The 12786-nt window shown below is 35.7% G+C and overlaps 1 protein-coding gene and 1 pseudogene across 1 annotated transcript; both read right to left on the reverse strand.

The window, feature by feature from the left end:
• Positions 1 to 2971: 2971 nt before the first annotated feature.
• Positions 2972 to 3473, reverse strand: LOC138923024 (olfactory receptor 5L1-like; annotated as a pseudogene).
• Positions 3474 to 11591: 8118 nt separating this feature from the next.
• LOC138923063 (olfactory receptor 5D18-like) lies at positions 11592 to 12533 on the reverse strand. The gene has a single exon (XM_070259650.1). The coding sequence runs from the start codon at positions 12531 to 12533 to the stop codon at positions 11592 to 11594; it is 942 nt and encodes a 313-aa protein (XP_070115751.1).
• Positions 12534 to 12786: the final 253 nt, after the last annotated feature.

Raw genomic sequence — 12786 nt, forward strand, 5'->3', positions numbered from 1 at the left:
TTCATTTGTCTCCAGGTATTTTTTATTCTCTCCTTTGACTTCTTTATTGAACCAATGGTTGTTTAGTAGTATGTTGTTTATTCTCCACATATTTGTGACTTTCCCAGATTTTTTTCTTATAGTTCATTTCTAATTTCATACCATTGTGGTTGGAAAAAATACTTGATATAGATTCAATCTTCTTAAATATATTAAGGCTTGCCTTGTTTCCCAATATATAGTCTATCTTTGAGAATGTTCCATTTGCACTTGAGAAGAATGCATATTCTTTTACCTTTGGAGGGAATCTTATATATATATATATATATATATATATATATATATATATATATATATATATATAGTCCATCTGGTCTAGTTTTCATTTAAGTCCAGTGTTTCCTTATTGACTTTCTGTTTGGATGATGTATCCATTGTCCTAAGTGGGTTGCTGAGTTTCCCTACTATTGTTGTGTTGCTATCAATTTCCCCTTTTGTTTCTGTTAATAGTTGCTTTATATACTTTGGTGCTCCCATGTTAGTTGCGTATATATTAATGTGTTAGGCCCTCTTGGTGGAATGTTCCTCTTATTATTTTACATGACCACTCTGTCTCCCGTTATCTTTTTTATCTTGAAGTCTGCTTTGTCTGAGATAAGAATAGCTACACATGTTTTTTTTTGCCTACCATTTGCTTAGAATATCACCTCCCATTCCCTTAAGTCTGAGCCTATGTGTATCTTTAGAGCTGAGATGGGTTTCTTGGAGGCAGTATATTTTTGAGTCTTGTTTCTAATCCATCCAATGACTTTTGGTCTTTTGATTGGCAAATTCAATCCATTTACATTTAGAGTGACTTTTTGATAAGTGAGCACTTAATAATGCCATTTAATCTCTTATTTTCCACGTGTTCTATATTTCCAATGCTCCTTTCTCTTGTATTTCTAGCTGTTGTTTCATTTTGGTGGTTTTCTGTGATGGTTTTCTCTTATTTATGACTTGTTCCTCTGTTCAGTTTTTTATTTCATGGTTACCGTGTGTTTTACATGAAAGATCTTGTAGCTAAGATAGTCCATTTTCTGATAGCCTCTTGTCTCCATTAGCTTAAGCATTTTCCATCCGTCTCCCCTTTCCCTTCGAACTATTGTTTCTTTTGTATTGTGAGTGAGTGAATAAATTAAAGTTTTTATTGTTATTTTTGGTGCTCTCTTTTCTTTTATCTTGTAGTTATAATTTTTACTAACCTATTCTGATAGAGAGCTGCAATTTTCTGATTCTGTCTTTCTATTTATCTCCTCGCTCAAAGCTTTGTAAGTCTTTGCCTTTTTCTTTCAGGTAGGAGGTATCCCTTTGTCATTTCTTATGAGGCAAGTCTAGTGATGATGAACTCCTTCAGCTATTGTTCATCTGTGAATGCTGTTATTTCCCCATTGTATTGTAAGGGTAATTTTGTTGGATAGAGTATTTTTGGTTGTACTTTTTGTCTTTTCATTATTTTGAATATATCATCCCATTCTTTCCCAGCCTCTAAGGTTTCCTCTGTGGAATCAGGTGAAAGCCTGGTAGGGGTTCCCTTCTAGATTATTTTCTTTTGCCTTTCTGCCCTTAATATTTTTTCTTTGTCATTGACTTTTGACAGTTTTAGTATCTGACTTGGGGAAGGTCGTTTGCATTGATGTAGTTAGGAGTTCTATTGACTTCATGTACTTGCATGTCCACTTTCTTCCCCAGGTTTGGGAAGTTCTCAGCTATTATTTCCTTGAACAAGCTCTCTGCTGCTTTCTGCCTCTTTTCTTCCTCTGGCATACCTATAATCCTATGTTAGTTTTCCTAATTGAGTCGGACATTTCTCAAAGAATTTCTTCTTGTTTTTAAGTCTTAGTTTCCTTTCCTCTTCCACCTGAAGCATTTCTAGATTTCTATTTCTAGATCATTTATTCTGTGTTCCATAAGGTCGGCTCCTCCTTTTATGGTTTCTACATTATTACATTATTTTTTATGTCATTAATTGTGTTCTTCATATCCAGAATGTCTGCATAGTGTTTTTAAGGGCTTCAATCTCTTTGGTGAAGTATTCCTTATGTTTATTAATCCTGTTTATTAATTTTATTCCTGAGCACATTGAACTATCTTTCTGTGTTTGCTTGTAGCTCATTGAGATTTGTAATGACAACTATTTTTAATTCTCTTTCATTTAGATTGCAGTCTTCTGTGACTCAGGATTGGTTTTTGGAGACTTTTCATTTTCCTTCAGTTCTAGACTGCTGTTGTAATACTTCATGGTGTTTGATGAATTGATCCTCTGCTGGCACATGTGTGGTAGTATATGGTTGCAGATTCCACCTGCCACCGCTTGGGGAAAGCAAAGGCTATGTTTTCTGTTTACACCCCATCTGTTCCTACTTGTGCCAGTTGGCTGCTCTTCATTTGTTCAGGCTGGCCTCAGTCACTTGGTGGGTCACACTCATGTTCATTGGGCCACTGTGCTTGGCAGGTGGATGGGTTGCACTCATGTGGGTAGGCCTCTGCATTCGGTGGGTCATACTCACACAAGTGGGGTTCTTTGAGTAGTCTAGGTGGTGAATATTTGCAGGGGCTGACCTGCTGCCACTTCATGGGGAGACTTTGCAAAGGCAGGGCCACTCTGGCTTGGGGGGCACTTCCAGAGGCCAGGTTAACACTCTGAAAGCATTTTCACATGGGCCAGGCTATCCCCATCTCCACTCACTGTCATGCCCACCACTGTGTGAGGATCCATGTCCTCAATGACTGCCACCAGGGAGGGAGGAGGTCCACTCCCTTAGTTCTACTGCTTCCCAGGGGTCCAGTATATCCACTTTCAGATGTATAACTGCATGGGTCTCTCAGGCAGCCTGCTGTGTTGTGGAAGGAATACTCTGTTGGTTAATGGATGTCTGTTTAGATGTAGCTTAGAGGGGAAAGACAAACAGGTCAACTCACTCTGCCACAATGCTGACATTTCTTCAGTTAATCACATTGGTCTATAGCATGAGATCTCAAGAGCTAAACATAAGTCCATTAGAGAAAACACAGTCCCACAGAGGTAGCAACAATACATCAGCTCCACACAGAGATTCCATGGTGACCATGTACAGCAGTGAGCCACAAAATGGTCATAGGTCATCATAGCCAGCAGGAAAACCTCAGTTGCCACATACGTGCAAACCAAGAAGAATTGCACACAACATCCCAGGATAAATATGGCTTTGTCTTAATTTAATATATTACCTAGCATCTTTGGCACGATGATCACAGAGTAACAAAAATTCAAAAGGACAAGTGGCTGAGGAAAAAGTACACGGTGCTGTGAAGTTGAGAGCTGACCCAAATCAGTGCAATCATGCCCAGAATGCCCAAAACCATGACTGCCTAGAAGGCAAGAAACACCAAGAAGAGGAAGACCTCAAGTCTGGGGCATCTGCTAATCCAAAGAGAATGACTTCTGTCACAGCAATACAGTTCTCCTTTCCCATGTCCCTACCTTATTGGGTTTGCAGAAAATATTAATAGTTATTCTTAATCTCAAATTAAGTTTTGTCTGTCTTCTAAAGAAGACATGAGAATAATTAGAAGAGTTAATTTTTTCAGCAAGAAAATAGGACATTTTAATAAAGATTAGGAAAAGTTCAGAAATTGTAGCATACAAATGCCTAGAGTTCACAGTTTAATTCGCAGATCATATAAAAGCATTGACATCCATATAGCCTATATGATCCCTTAAACTACTCACATACAATTTAGAGTGCGGAACTGAGTCATTAGATAGACATCAAATATAATTTAATTAGGCGTATTGTTTTATGAATTTCAAATTCCTTTTTCTTGGCCATTTCTTTAATTAATACTGGAGATAGTGAGATCCCAGGAAATAATTTTTTAAAAAGTACATAGTACTTTTCTCTCTTTTCCACTGAAACAATGAAAAGTATGCTTATTCAATCTTGTTAACCCACAGTGTTCATTTTTTATTAGTAAATTATAGATGGAGAAAGTGGCTTTTACACTCAGTATTGGTATTTTTTTCTATAAAATTAGCAGTGATTTTGCTAATTATGCAATTTAATGTCAGCTATTGTTCATGGAATTGATACTTAGACTCAAACTTCCTGTAGCCATGATGCTGAAGCCTTACAATCACCTATTTGAAAAATGAATTCACTGCTTTAAATCTATTTGATGAACTAATCAATGATGTGAATGTGAAATTATTAATACGAATGCTTCCTGCTGCACTGAAGCATTATTTATGATAGTAAAACTTAGAAATAAAGTGTTACACAGGAGGAAAATTGTCAAAGTTATGGTACATATATATTATGGAAAACTATGCAGCCATTAAAATGATGTATTTTTTTCACATTGTTTTTTAACATTATATAAATTTTAGGTATACATTATATTTTGACTTCTATATAGACTACTTTGTGTTCACCACCAAAATTCCAGTTGACATCCATCACTGTACATACATGACCTTTTACCCCTTTCACCCTCCCCACACCCCTTTCCCCTCTGGTAACTGCCAATCTGTTCTCCGTATCTATGTGTTTGTTTCTCTTCCAAGTATGAGTTAAATCATATAGTTAATGATGTTTTTGAAGAACTTTTAATGACCTGCAAAATGACTATGATAAAATGGCAAGTTAAAAAATAGTAAGCCACATTGCACAGACAGAATATTACATATGTTTACAGAAGTTGAATTGTATATTTAATCCTCACAACATTCATGAAACATAAGTACTTTATTCAATAACTTTTTTAGAAAAAGTAATTTAGAAACTTGCTTGAATTCTCACAAACGTGTTATGAAGTAGAGTAAGAAGGGACTGTGTGATTTTTTAAAAATAAGGCACTGATATATTCAAATACGTTGACCTATAGAAAACGCCAATAGTGGATGAGAACACTCCTGTTTATTCTTTTCCTTCTGACCCTTGGTAGATATGCACAAGACTATAAAGGTGCTGCTATTCCTGGAGGAAGAGAGTCTGGGCTAAATCGCAGCACAGCCAGGTATTTATTCATTCTTCAGATGATTTCAAAGAGGTGAAGGATATGTGCACTAAGAAATCCCAGTTTGAAACAAGTAATTCTTCTTCTTTTTTTTTTTTAAAAGATTGGCACCTGAGCTAACAACTGTTGCCAATCTTTTTTTTTCTGCTTTACCTCCCCAAATCTCCCCGGTACATAGTTGCACATCTTAGTTGTGGGTCCTTCTAGTTGTGGCATGTGGGATGCCACCTCAATGTGACCTGATGAATGGTGCCAAGTCTGCGCCCAGGATCTGAACCAGTGAAACCCCAGGCTGCTGCAGTGGAGTGCGTGAAAACCACTCGGCCATGGGCCGGCCCCCCAAATAATTATTCTGATGATATGGTTTTCTCTCTTCAATAGCTTGTAAAAGTGAGTTATTTGTCTTTTTATGAGTTCAAAGTACTACATAATTTTGAAAACTTTTTCCCATTTTCAAGTGTAAAGATGAAAAATTACATTGTTGGCTACTTATAGAGCAGTAGATCTTAACCAGGAGTTATTTTGATCCCCATGGGACATTTGGCAATATTTGGAGACATTTTTGGTTGTCACAAAAGGAAAGGATGCTACTGACATCGGGTAAGTAGAGACGAGGAGTGCTGATAAACGTTCTATGAGGCATATAACAGTCTTTCCACACACACCCACTTATACCAACACCACATGCAAAATATTATCTGGCCCAAAATGTCAACAGTACTAAGGTTTGGAAACATTCTATGGAGAGATATTTCAAAGTGTTTTGCATAAAGCCAAAATAATTCCTCCTCTTTCCGCTTCATGTGTGATTAACATGTCTGTATTCCCCTGTGAGCAGTCTTGAGGGCTCATTATTGCCATTCTTATCATAGGAGTGACTGTCAGGAGAATCTTCATGCAGTATTTACCGGGTTCCATGGATGGGGTTAGTGTGAGAGAGGAAGAAGAGGGAAGAAGAGAGAAATCAAGTATTCTTTCCAATTTGTTTATACTCTATTCCCTCTTACACTAACAACTGTTACAAGATATTTGGTCCTGCAGATAAAGTTGTCCCCACTTCCCATTGAAATTGTTTCTCAGTACACAAAGGCAAAATATTTTCATAAAGGAGTGCTCAAAACACAGCATTTCTTAAAACACTTTCTAATTAAAAGAAGGCTAAATACAGATTAACAATATGCCTAATACTACTGTCCTGTTTTACAGTTCATCCTTCTCTTACACAAGGCTGTAATAAGTTACTGCCATAAGCCATAAGAAAAAAAAAAAGAACAAGCCTCCAGATCCCAGAAAATATCATTTATGTCCATTCCCAAGAAAAGAGAGTGTAGTCCAACCAACCAACCTTTGTGTTAGACATTGCTCTCCCTGTTTCTGAAGATGCCACGATGGGAAATGATGTAGGCTTTATGTTCTTGTGTGTGAGTATCCCTGGGGCCCATGTTCCTTAAGCTTCCAAAAATAATCATTGATCTCTGCGGGAGATCAACAAGATATAAGAAAAGAATACCATCTTGGGACTCAAACAATTAATAGCTTCTGTGAGATATAAACAGGGAGAAAAACTATCCCACCTTGGAACATATTATTAAAAGTCAACATGATCCCTTCTAGGGTTCATGAAGAATTGCAAAGCATTGGACGCTGCATCCAATCACTGTGCCATGAGCCAGGGATGGCGTGCCCATCGTGAAATATACAAATAAGTCTTTTCAATTTTGCTTCTCTTGTACTCAGAACCTCCTTCCTGGAAGGCAAAGAGTCTGAAGTCACACCAGAGCTCCACCAAATACCAGAAACAGGTGGGAATAATGAAGTTACTTTACTGAGAGTAATAATAATTTCTCACATTTACTGAGCACTTCCTATGTGCTAGGTACGGTTCTGAATGCAAGTATTAATGCATTTCGTCTTTATAAAAATAAATGAGACCAGTACAGTTATGCACCTTCACAAATGAGGTTCCAGAAGCAAACACAGATGTAACTTGCCCAAAGTCATACACAGACTCACTAATAGACTGAGGCCATATGCTTCTTTTGGTTTGTTGCACCCATACAACTGTGTGAGCAAGAGCAGAGCTCCTGAAGGATCCTGAGTTGGCATAATCTCTACTTAAAGCCAGAAGCCATTGAGTGAAATGGCCTCAAGGATCTCTCCCAGGTCTGCTCATTTTATGACTATACTATGTCTCCCTAAACCAATAGTGTTCAAACCGTTCTTTGTGGTTCGTGTCCTTGGATATACCAAACGTTTCAAGAATTCCACAGATGTAATTAGTTACAGGTAATCAGTTTCATCAGTTTCCAAATTGTCAACAACCTAAATGTGTTTTACTAAAATTGATTCATCTGATAATTTCCTGAGTTTGAGGAGTGTTAATGGGTCTCCTTTCCCCCTAGCACTATCACAATTCCTTGTCTCTAATTTTTCAAAAGCAAAGATTCCTCTTTCCTTTTACATATTACTATATGAATTACTCAGATTAGGAAAACAAAAGCAAATTTCCAATACCTAAAACATAAGAACAATTTGAAATATTGTTTTCCATGAAGCCTGAAGTTTTCTTTAGTCAAGACACTTCAAACCCATGTTATGACTTCTTGTTTCTCTCTGGCATATGATGCATATTTATTTTAATGGAAAATAATGGCATTAGGTATGTGTTTTAGCCAATTCAATGATGCTTTGAAATCAGACACACAGTAGATTGATAACATTTTTTAACATTTATTCTTTAATCTCTTATCTGTTTAACATCTGTTCTTAGCACTCGCTGAAACTATTGTCACAAAATGCATCCTCCTGAAGGAGAGAGTCTCATGACAGAAAAACTAAAAGAGCATCTATAAAGAGCATCCTTGGTAGTGATGTTTTATATCATCTGAGCATCTCACTTACAGGAAAGCTGCTGTGCCTTTCTTTGTGTCTTAAACTTAAAGACATAGCAGGTGTTTTGAAACATTGATTTAAATATAAACATTTTATTGAAATTGATTTCATGGTCGTTATACATAAATTTAATGATGTAAATATGAAGCTTTAAGTTTTTGATGAAATATATTTAAAACACATACAATAGTACAATTTTAGGAAAATATTGCATTAGCAAGGTTCAATGAAATCAATAGTACATTAAATTTCCTAAACTTTTTAATTTCATTGTTTTAATCAAGGTGCCTCCAAGTAGAAGAATAACAGATATGTTTAATCATTATATGATAAGACTTGGAAGGTATTTGTGGTAATCTTCTCAGAAATTAAGAAAGCCCGTGGTTCTAATAATTGTATAACAAACCACTCCAAAACCTATTGGTTGGAAACAACAACTCCTTATTGCACTGGTCACTATGGATGGCATGAGTCAGTAAGTTACTTCTGATGCTCTGACCCTGACATGGCTCAGCCTGACTCGGCTAGATATGTGTATGTTATCAGCTTGGCAGGTTAGATGACCTAAAAGACTTCACACTCAAGTCTGGTCATTAGCTAGATGCCCTCTCATGTGATGTGGTGTGGATTATATTTCTCATTATCCAATATGGTAGTCTGTGCTTGTTCATATAACAGCTTTTCTAAGAGACTATGAAAATTCCAAAAGATTGTGAAAAGGGCACAAGGCTGTTCAGAGGTTTTAACCTGGCACAGTGTCACTTCAGCTACCTTCTGTTAGCCAAAGTTCATCACAGAAGCAGCCTTCACTCTAGGAGTGGAGAAACTGATTTCATCATTTGATCAGAAAAGTTGCAAAGGGGCAAAGATGTGGGGAAGACTGGAGAATTTGGACCATGTTTGCAATCCACCACACTGGGCAACAGATCTTTGTGAAAGACATAATTTCAAAATTTTGGCCTAAAACAATATTGGAAAGCAACCTAATTTTGTTTAATTCATTATTTTAAAAAATTTTGATGAAAGATCATTGTGAGATATTGACGTATAACTTGGACAGAGTTGAAAGAGTTGAGTGACGTGATTATTATAGCACAATTCCTGACAAAGTTTCTATTCCCATTTACCTTTAATATGACCAAGTAGTCTCAGTATTTTCACTTATTAAAAAGCAAAAATAGAAAGGATGCTTAAACCTTGTGCTTTCTAACACTAAGTGATGTCTTTCCATAGATACATTAATTAATTGGAATAAAAAGTTCAAACACATATTCATAATATTTTTCATAAAAATAAGTATTCCCAAAATCATTTCTTTAGATTCTGAATAATTATATGTTATACAAATTTGCAAGGCAATTATATTTGTAATTAGTGGTGTAATTATTATTGTATCATTAAAAGTTTAACTTAATCCATAAAGAAAAACTTTTGGAATTGTCAAAAGCATTATGATCACAAGAAATAAAAAGTAAGAATCTCATTAATAAAATGATAATGTTCATTTGGAGACTAGAATTGAATATGAGTCCAGGAAAAGAGAAGACACAAATATGACTGTTTCAGATGTTGCTATTTATGTATTTTAAATGAATATGCTATGCAACAGAAATTACACTTTTTGCTGCTATTTAAGTTTATGATGATATATTTATATGTAAAATTAAATTTTAGGGATATTTACCTTTTCAAAACTAATTGAGAGGCACCTTACCAGAAAATGTGAAGACTACTCATATAAGCCATGTTCTACATAGAAGCAGCAGAATCTACCATAAAGAATATGAAATGTCACAATTTGAAAACGAAAAAAGTATGATTGTGTGCCAGCGTTTAGTGGAAAATGTGCTTCTGATGTGTCTGGAGTCTAGAACGATTGCTTTAATTCTGTCAACAACTGCTTTACAATGTTGGCCAGGTCACGTAAGCCTTCTGGGCCTTGGTTTCCTCAAAGTAAAAGGTAAGTGAGTTATGTCACCTCTACCACAAAATATGATCATCTTTGGACAAAGAAGGACAGAAATAAAATAAAATTCTCTATAAAGAGGCATTGCCCATCATTGATTCAGTTTAAGATTAATAAAAATAATTTCCTAATTTCAAAGAAAATTAGAAATTGTATAACTGCCAGATGTGTACTAAAAGATCAATTTGTAAATACCCAGAGAAACACAACTCAATAAAAGAGAAAAGCATTCCCTCATCAGACATCCAGTATGTAAAACACTGTTTCTTATATATTTTATCTATTTTTATTCAATGGTTATTTGATTCCTTATCAAATAATGCACATAAATGAAACATTTTAATAATGATTATGAGTTCAAAATAATATGAACATTTCAAATAACTTTATTGAGCCCATATAAAATTGTTACCCAAGTTTTTTGCCACTACCAAACACCTATACATTTATTTCTTCCATTATGTTGATGATGTGTTTAGAATTTATATAGCCAGATTGAGTAAACAGAAGGAGAAGGGTGTAACAGTTATTCAAGGAAAAATGAATTACTGTTGGAAAGATCTACTGTATTTAATTTGCCAGATTAAATAGGTCTTGATGCTAATGACTGTCTAGTTTTTATTTTATTTTGAATAAACTTATATAGGTAATTAGTTTTCAACACTTAATACAACTCCAGACAATTTTTTTAGGTGGGAGTTGTGTTGAGAAGGACTCAGAGATTATGCTCACGTTCAGAAAAAAAATCATAGAGAATTTATCATACTTTTGATGTCTTTATAGGCAGAATGATAGCATGAAGTACAGGTTGAGTAGGCACACATCATGCTTACTCTTTGCATATAAGATTTTCTGAGATCCAGTCTACTATTTCTCAGCTTCTGTTGGAGTCTGCTTTTCATACTGCCACTCTGGAGTTGCTTTGAAATGCATTCAGAAGATAGACCATGTCTTATCAACTTTCCATTCATGTCAAGTAGCCTGTGTACACAAGACACACACACACGTTATAGAGTATTAGCTCAATAAGAAATTGTTGGATCATTGACTCAGTATTACATTGTGACCTCCATGATTTTGTCATGCTTTTGTCTCCCGCATACAACTCCTTTTTGAAATGTGTCCCTAAAATTCTGTCCATATGGTTGTCCAAGGACAAGTTCAAACAATACCTATTTTATGAAGGACTTCTCTGAAGTGCCCAAATGGATTTGGACATTTTTTTTTTCTCAAACCCTCTACGATACTAATTTTTTTTCTATGTTATACAATAGTCAGTTTTTTCACAACCCTACCATCAACACTGGAATTTGCATTCCCTGAAGCATGTATACTATGTCTTATTTATACTTTTTAGGAGAAATTCATGTGTTCATTGAGAGCCTAGTCTACTCCAAGCATGTGATAAGAAAGAGGATAAAATTAATGTTTATTGAGGTTACATAAGTTATTACATATGTTATCTGTATAGTCTTTCAATTTGAACAATGTGATTAGAAGCTAGTTTATGTTATCTCAATTTTGCAGATGAAAAATGAGAGAGTTGACTTTTTTCCAGTGAGAGAAATAGTGAAGTTTAGTCTCTTTGAACCAAAATCCATGTCTTTTCCATTGCACAGTATTAACTCTTCATTAATTTTAATTGCATCTTTAAAATCAACCTTTATGGACAGAGTTCATTTATGTGCCAGGGACAAACTCCACTAAAATAATATGGTCAATAAGAAAAGATTTTAGTGTCCATTATTTTGCTGACTGTATCCTTGACATCCTTATTTCTCAGACTGTAGATCAGAGGCATCAACATGGGGATCACCACTGTGTAAAACACGGAGGCCATTTTGACTGTGTGCCTGGAATTTTGGGAATTGGGCACACAATAGAGTAAGAGGATGGTGCTGTGGAAGATGGTGATGGTGGTCAGGTGGGAGGCACAGTTGGAAAACGCTTTGCAGCTCCCACTGGCTGAGTGCATCTTGAGGATGATGACAATGATAAATAGGTAAGACATGAAAATGATGAGTAATGTGCTGACATCATTAAAGGTGGCAAAAACGAAAAGCAGCAACTGGTTGAGATAAGTGTCAGAGCAAGAGATGGACAGCAATGAGGAGAACTCACAGAAGAAGTGATTGATTGTGTTGAAACCCTGAAATGATAATTTTATAGCAGAACACGTGAGTATCAGGCAACGTGTTACTCCCCATGCATATGATCCAACAACTGGCATGACACAGAGTTTCTGGGACGTGGCAACTGTGTAGAGCAGAGGGTTGCAAATGGCCACAAAGTGATGATAGGCCATCACAGCTAATAAAAAGGATTCAGTTATGACAAAGATACAAAAGAAAAATAATTGTGCTAAACATCCTATGAATGAAATGGTTCTGTCTTCTACAACTAGGTTCACCAGGGTCTTGGGAGCAATGATGGAAGAATAGCAAAAATCCACAAATGAGAGGTGGCTGAGGAAAAAGTACATGGGGGTGTGCAGTTTGGGGTTAATTTTGATTATTACAATCATCCCAATATTTCCTACAACAGTGACCCTGTAGATGGCCAGAAAAATCAAGTAGAGGGGGATTTGCAGATCTGGGTAATCTGAGAAGCCCAAGAGAGTGAATGTGGCCCCACTTTTGTTTCTCTCCAATAGTAACATGGTTTCTGTTTGTCAAAATCTGAATCAGCCCTGAAAACAAAATATAAAGACAGTGAGGATATAAGAAGCTTGGTTCACTATCCATCACCAAAACTGGAAGATGAAGCAAAGTATCTCTTTCAGAATTTCTCTATGTATTTTTTATGCAAGATATGCTAAATGTATAAACTTCTAAAATGTGATAACCATTTTTAAATTTTAAGTAAATATAATATGACTATTGAATTCATTTTTAAGTTCTCAATTGTAATTT

The sequence above is a fragment of the Equus caballus genome, unplaced genomic scaffold, assembly GCF_041296265.1.
Source record: "Equus caballus isolate H_3958 breed thoroughbred unplaced genomic scaffold, TB-T2T haplotype2-0000440, whole genome shotgun sequence".
NCBI lineage: Eukaryota > Metazoa > Chordata > Mammalia > Perissodactyla > Equidae > Equus > Equus caballus.

Coding starts and splice junctions, on each gene's coding strand:
- LOC138923063 (XM_070259650.1), bottom strand. CDS start 12,533: ATGTTACTATTGGAGAGAAACAAAAGTGGGGCCACATTCACTCTCTTG.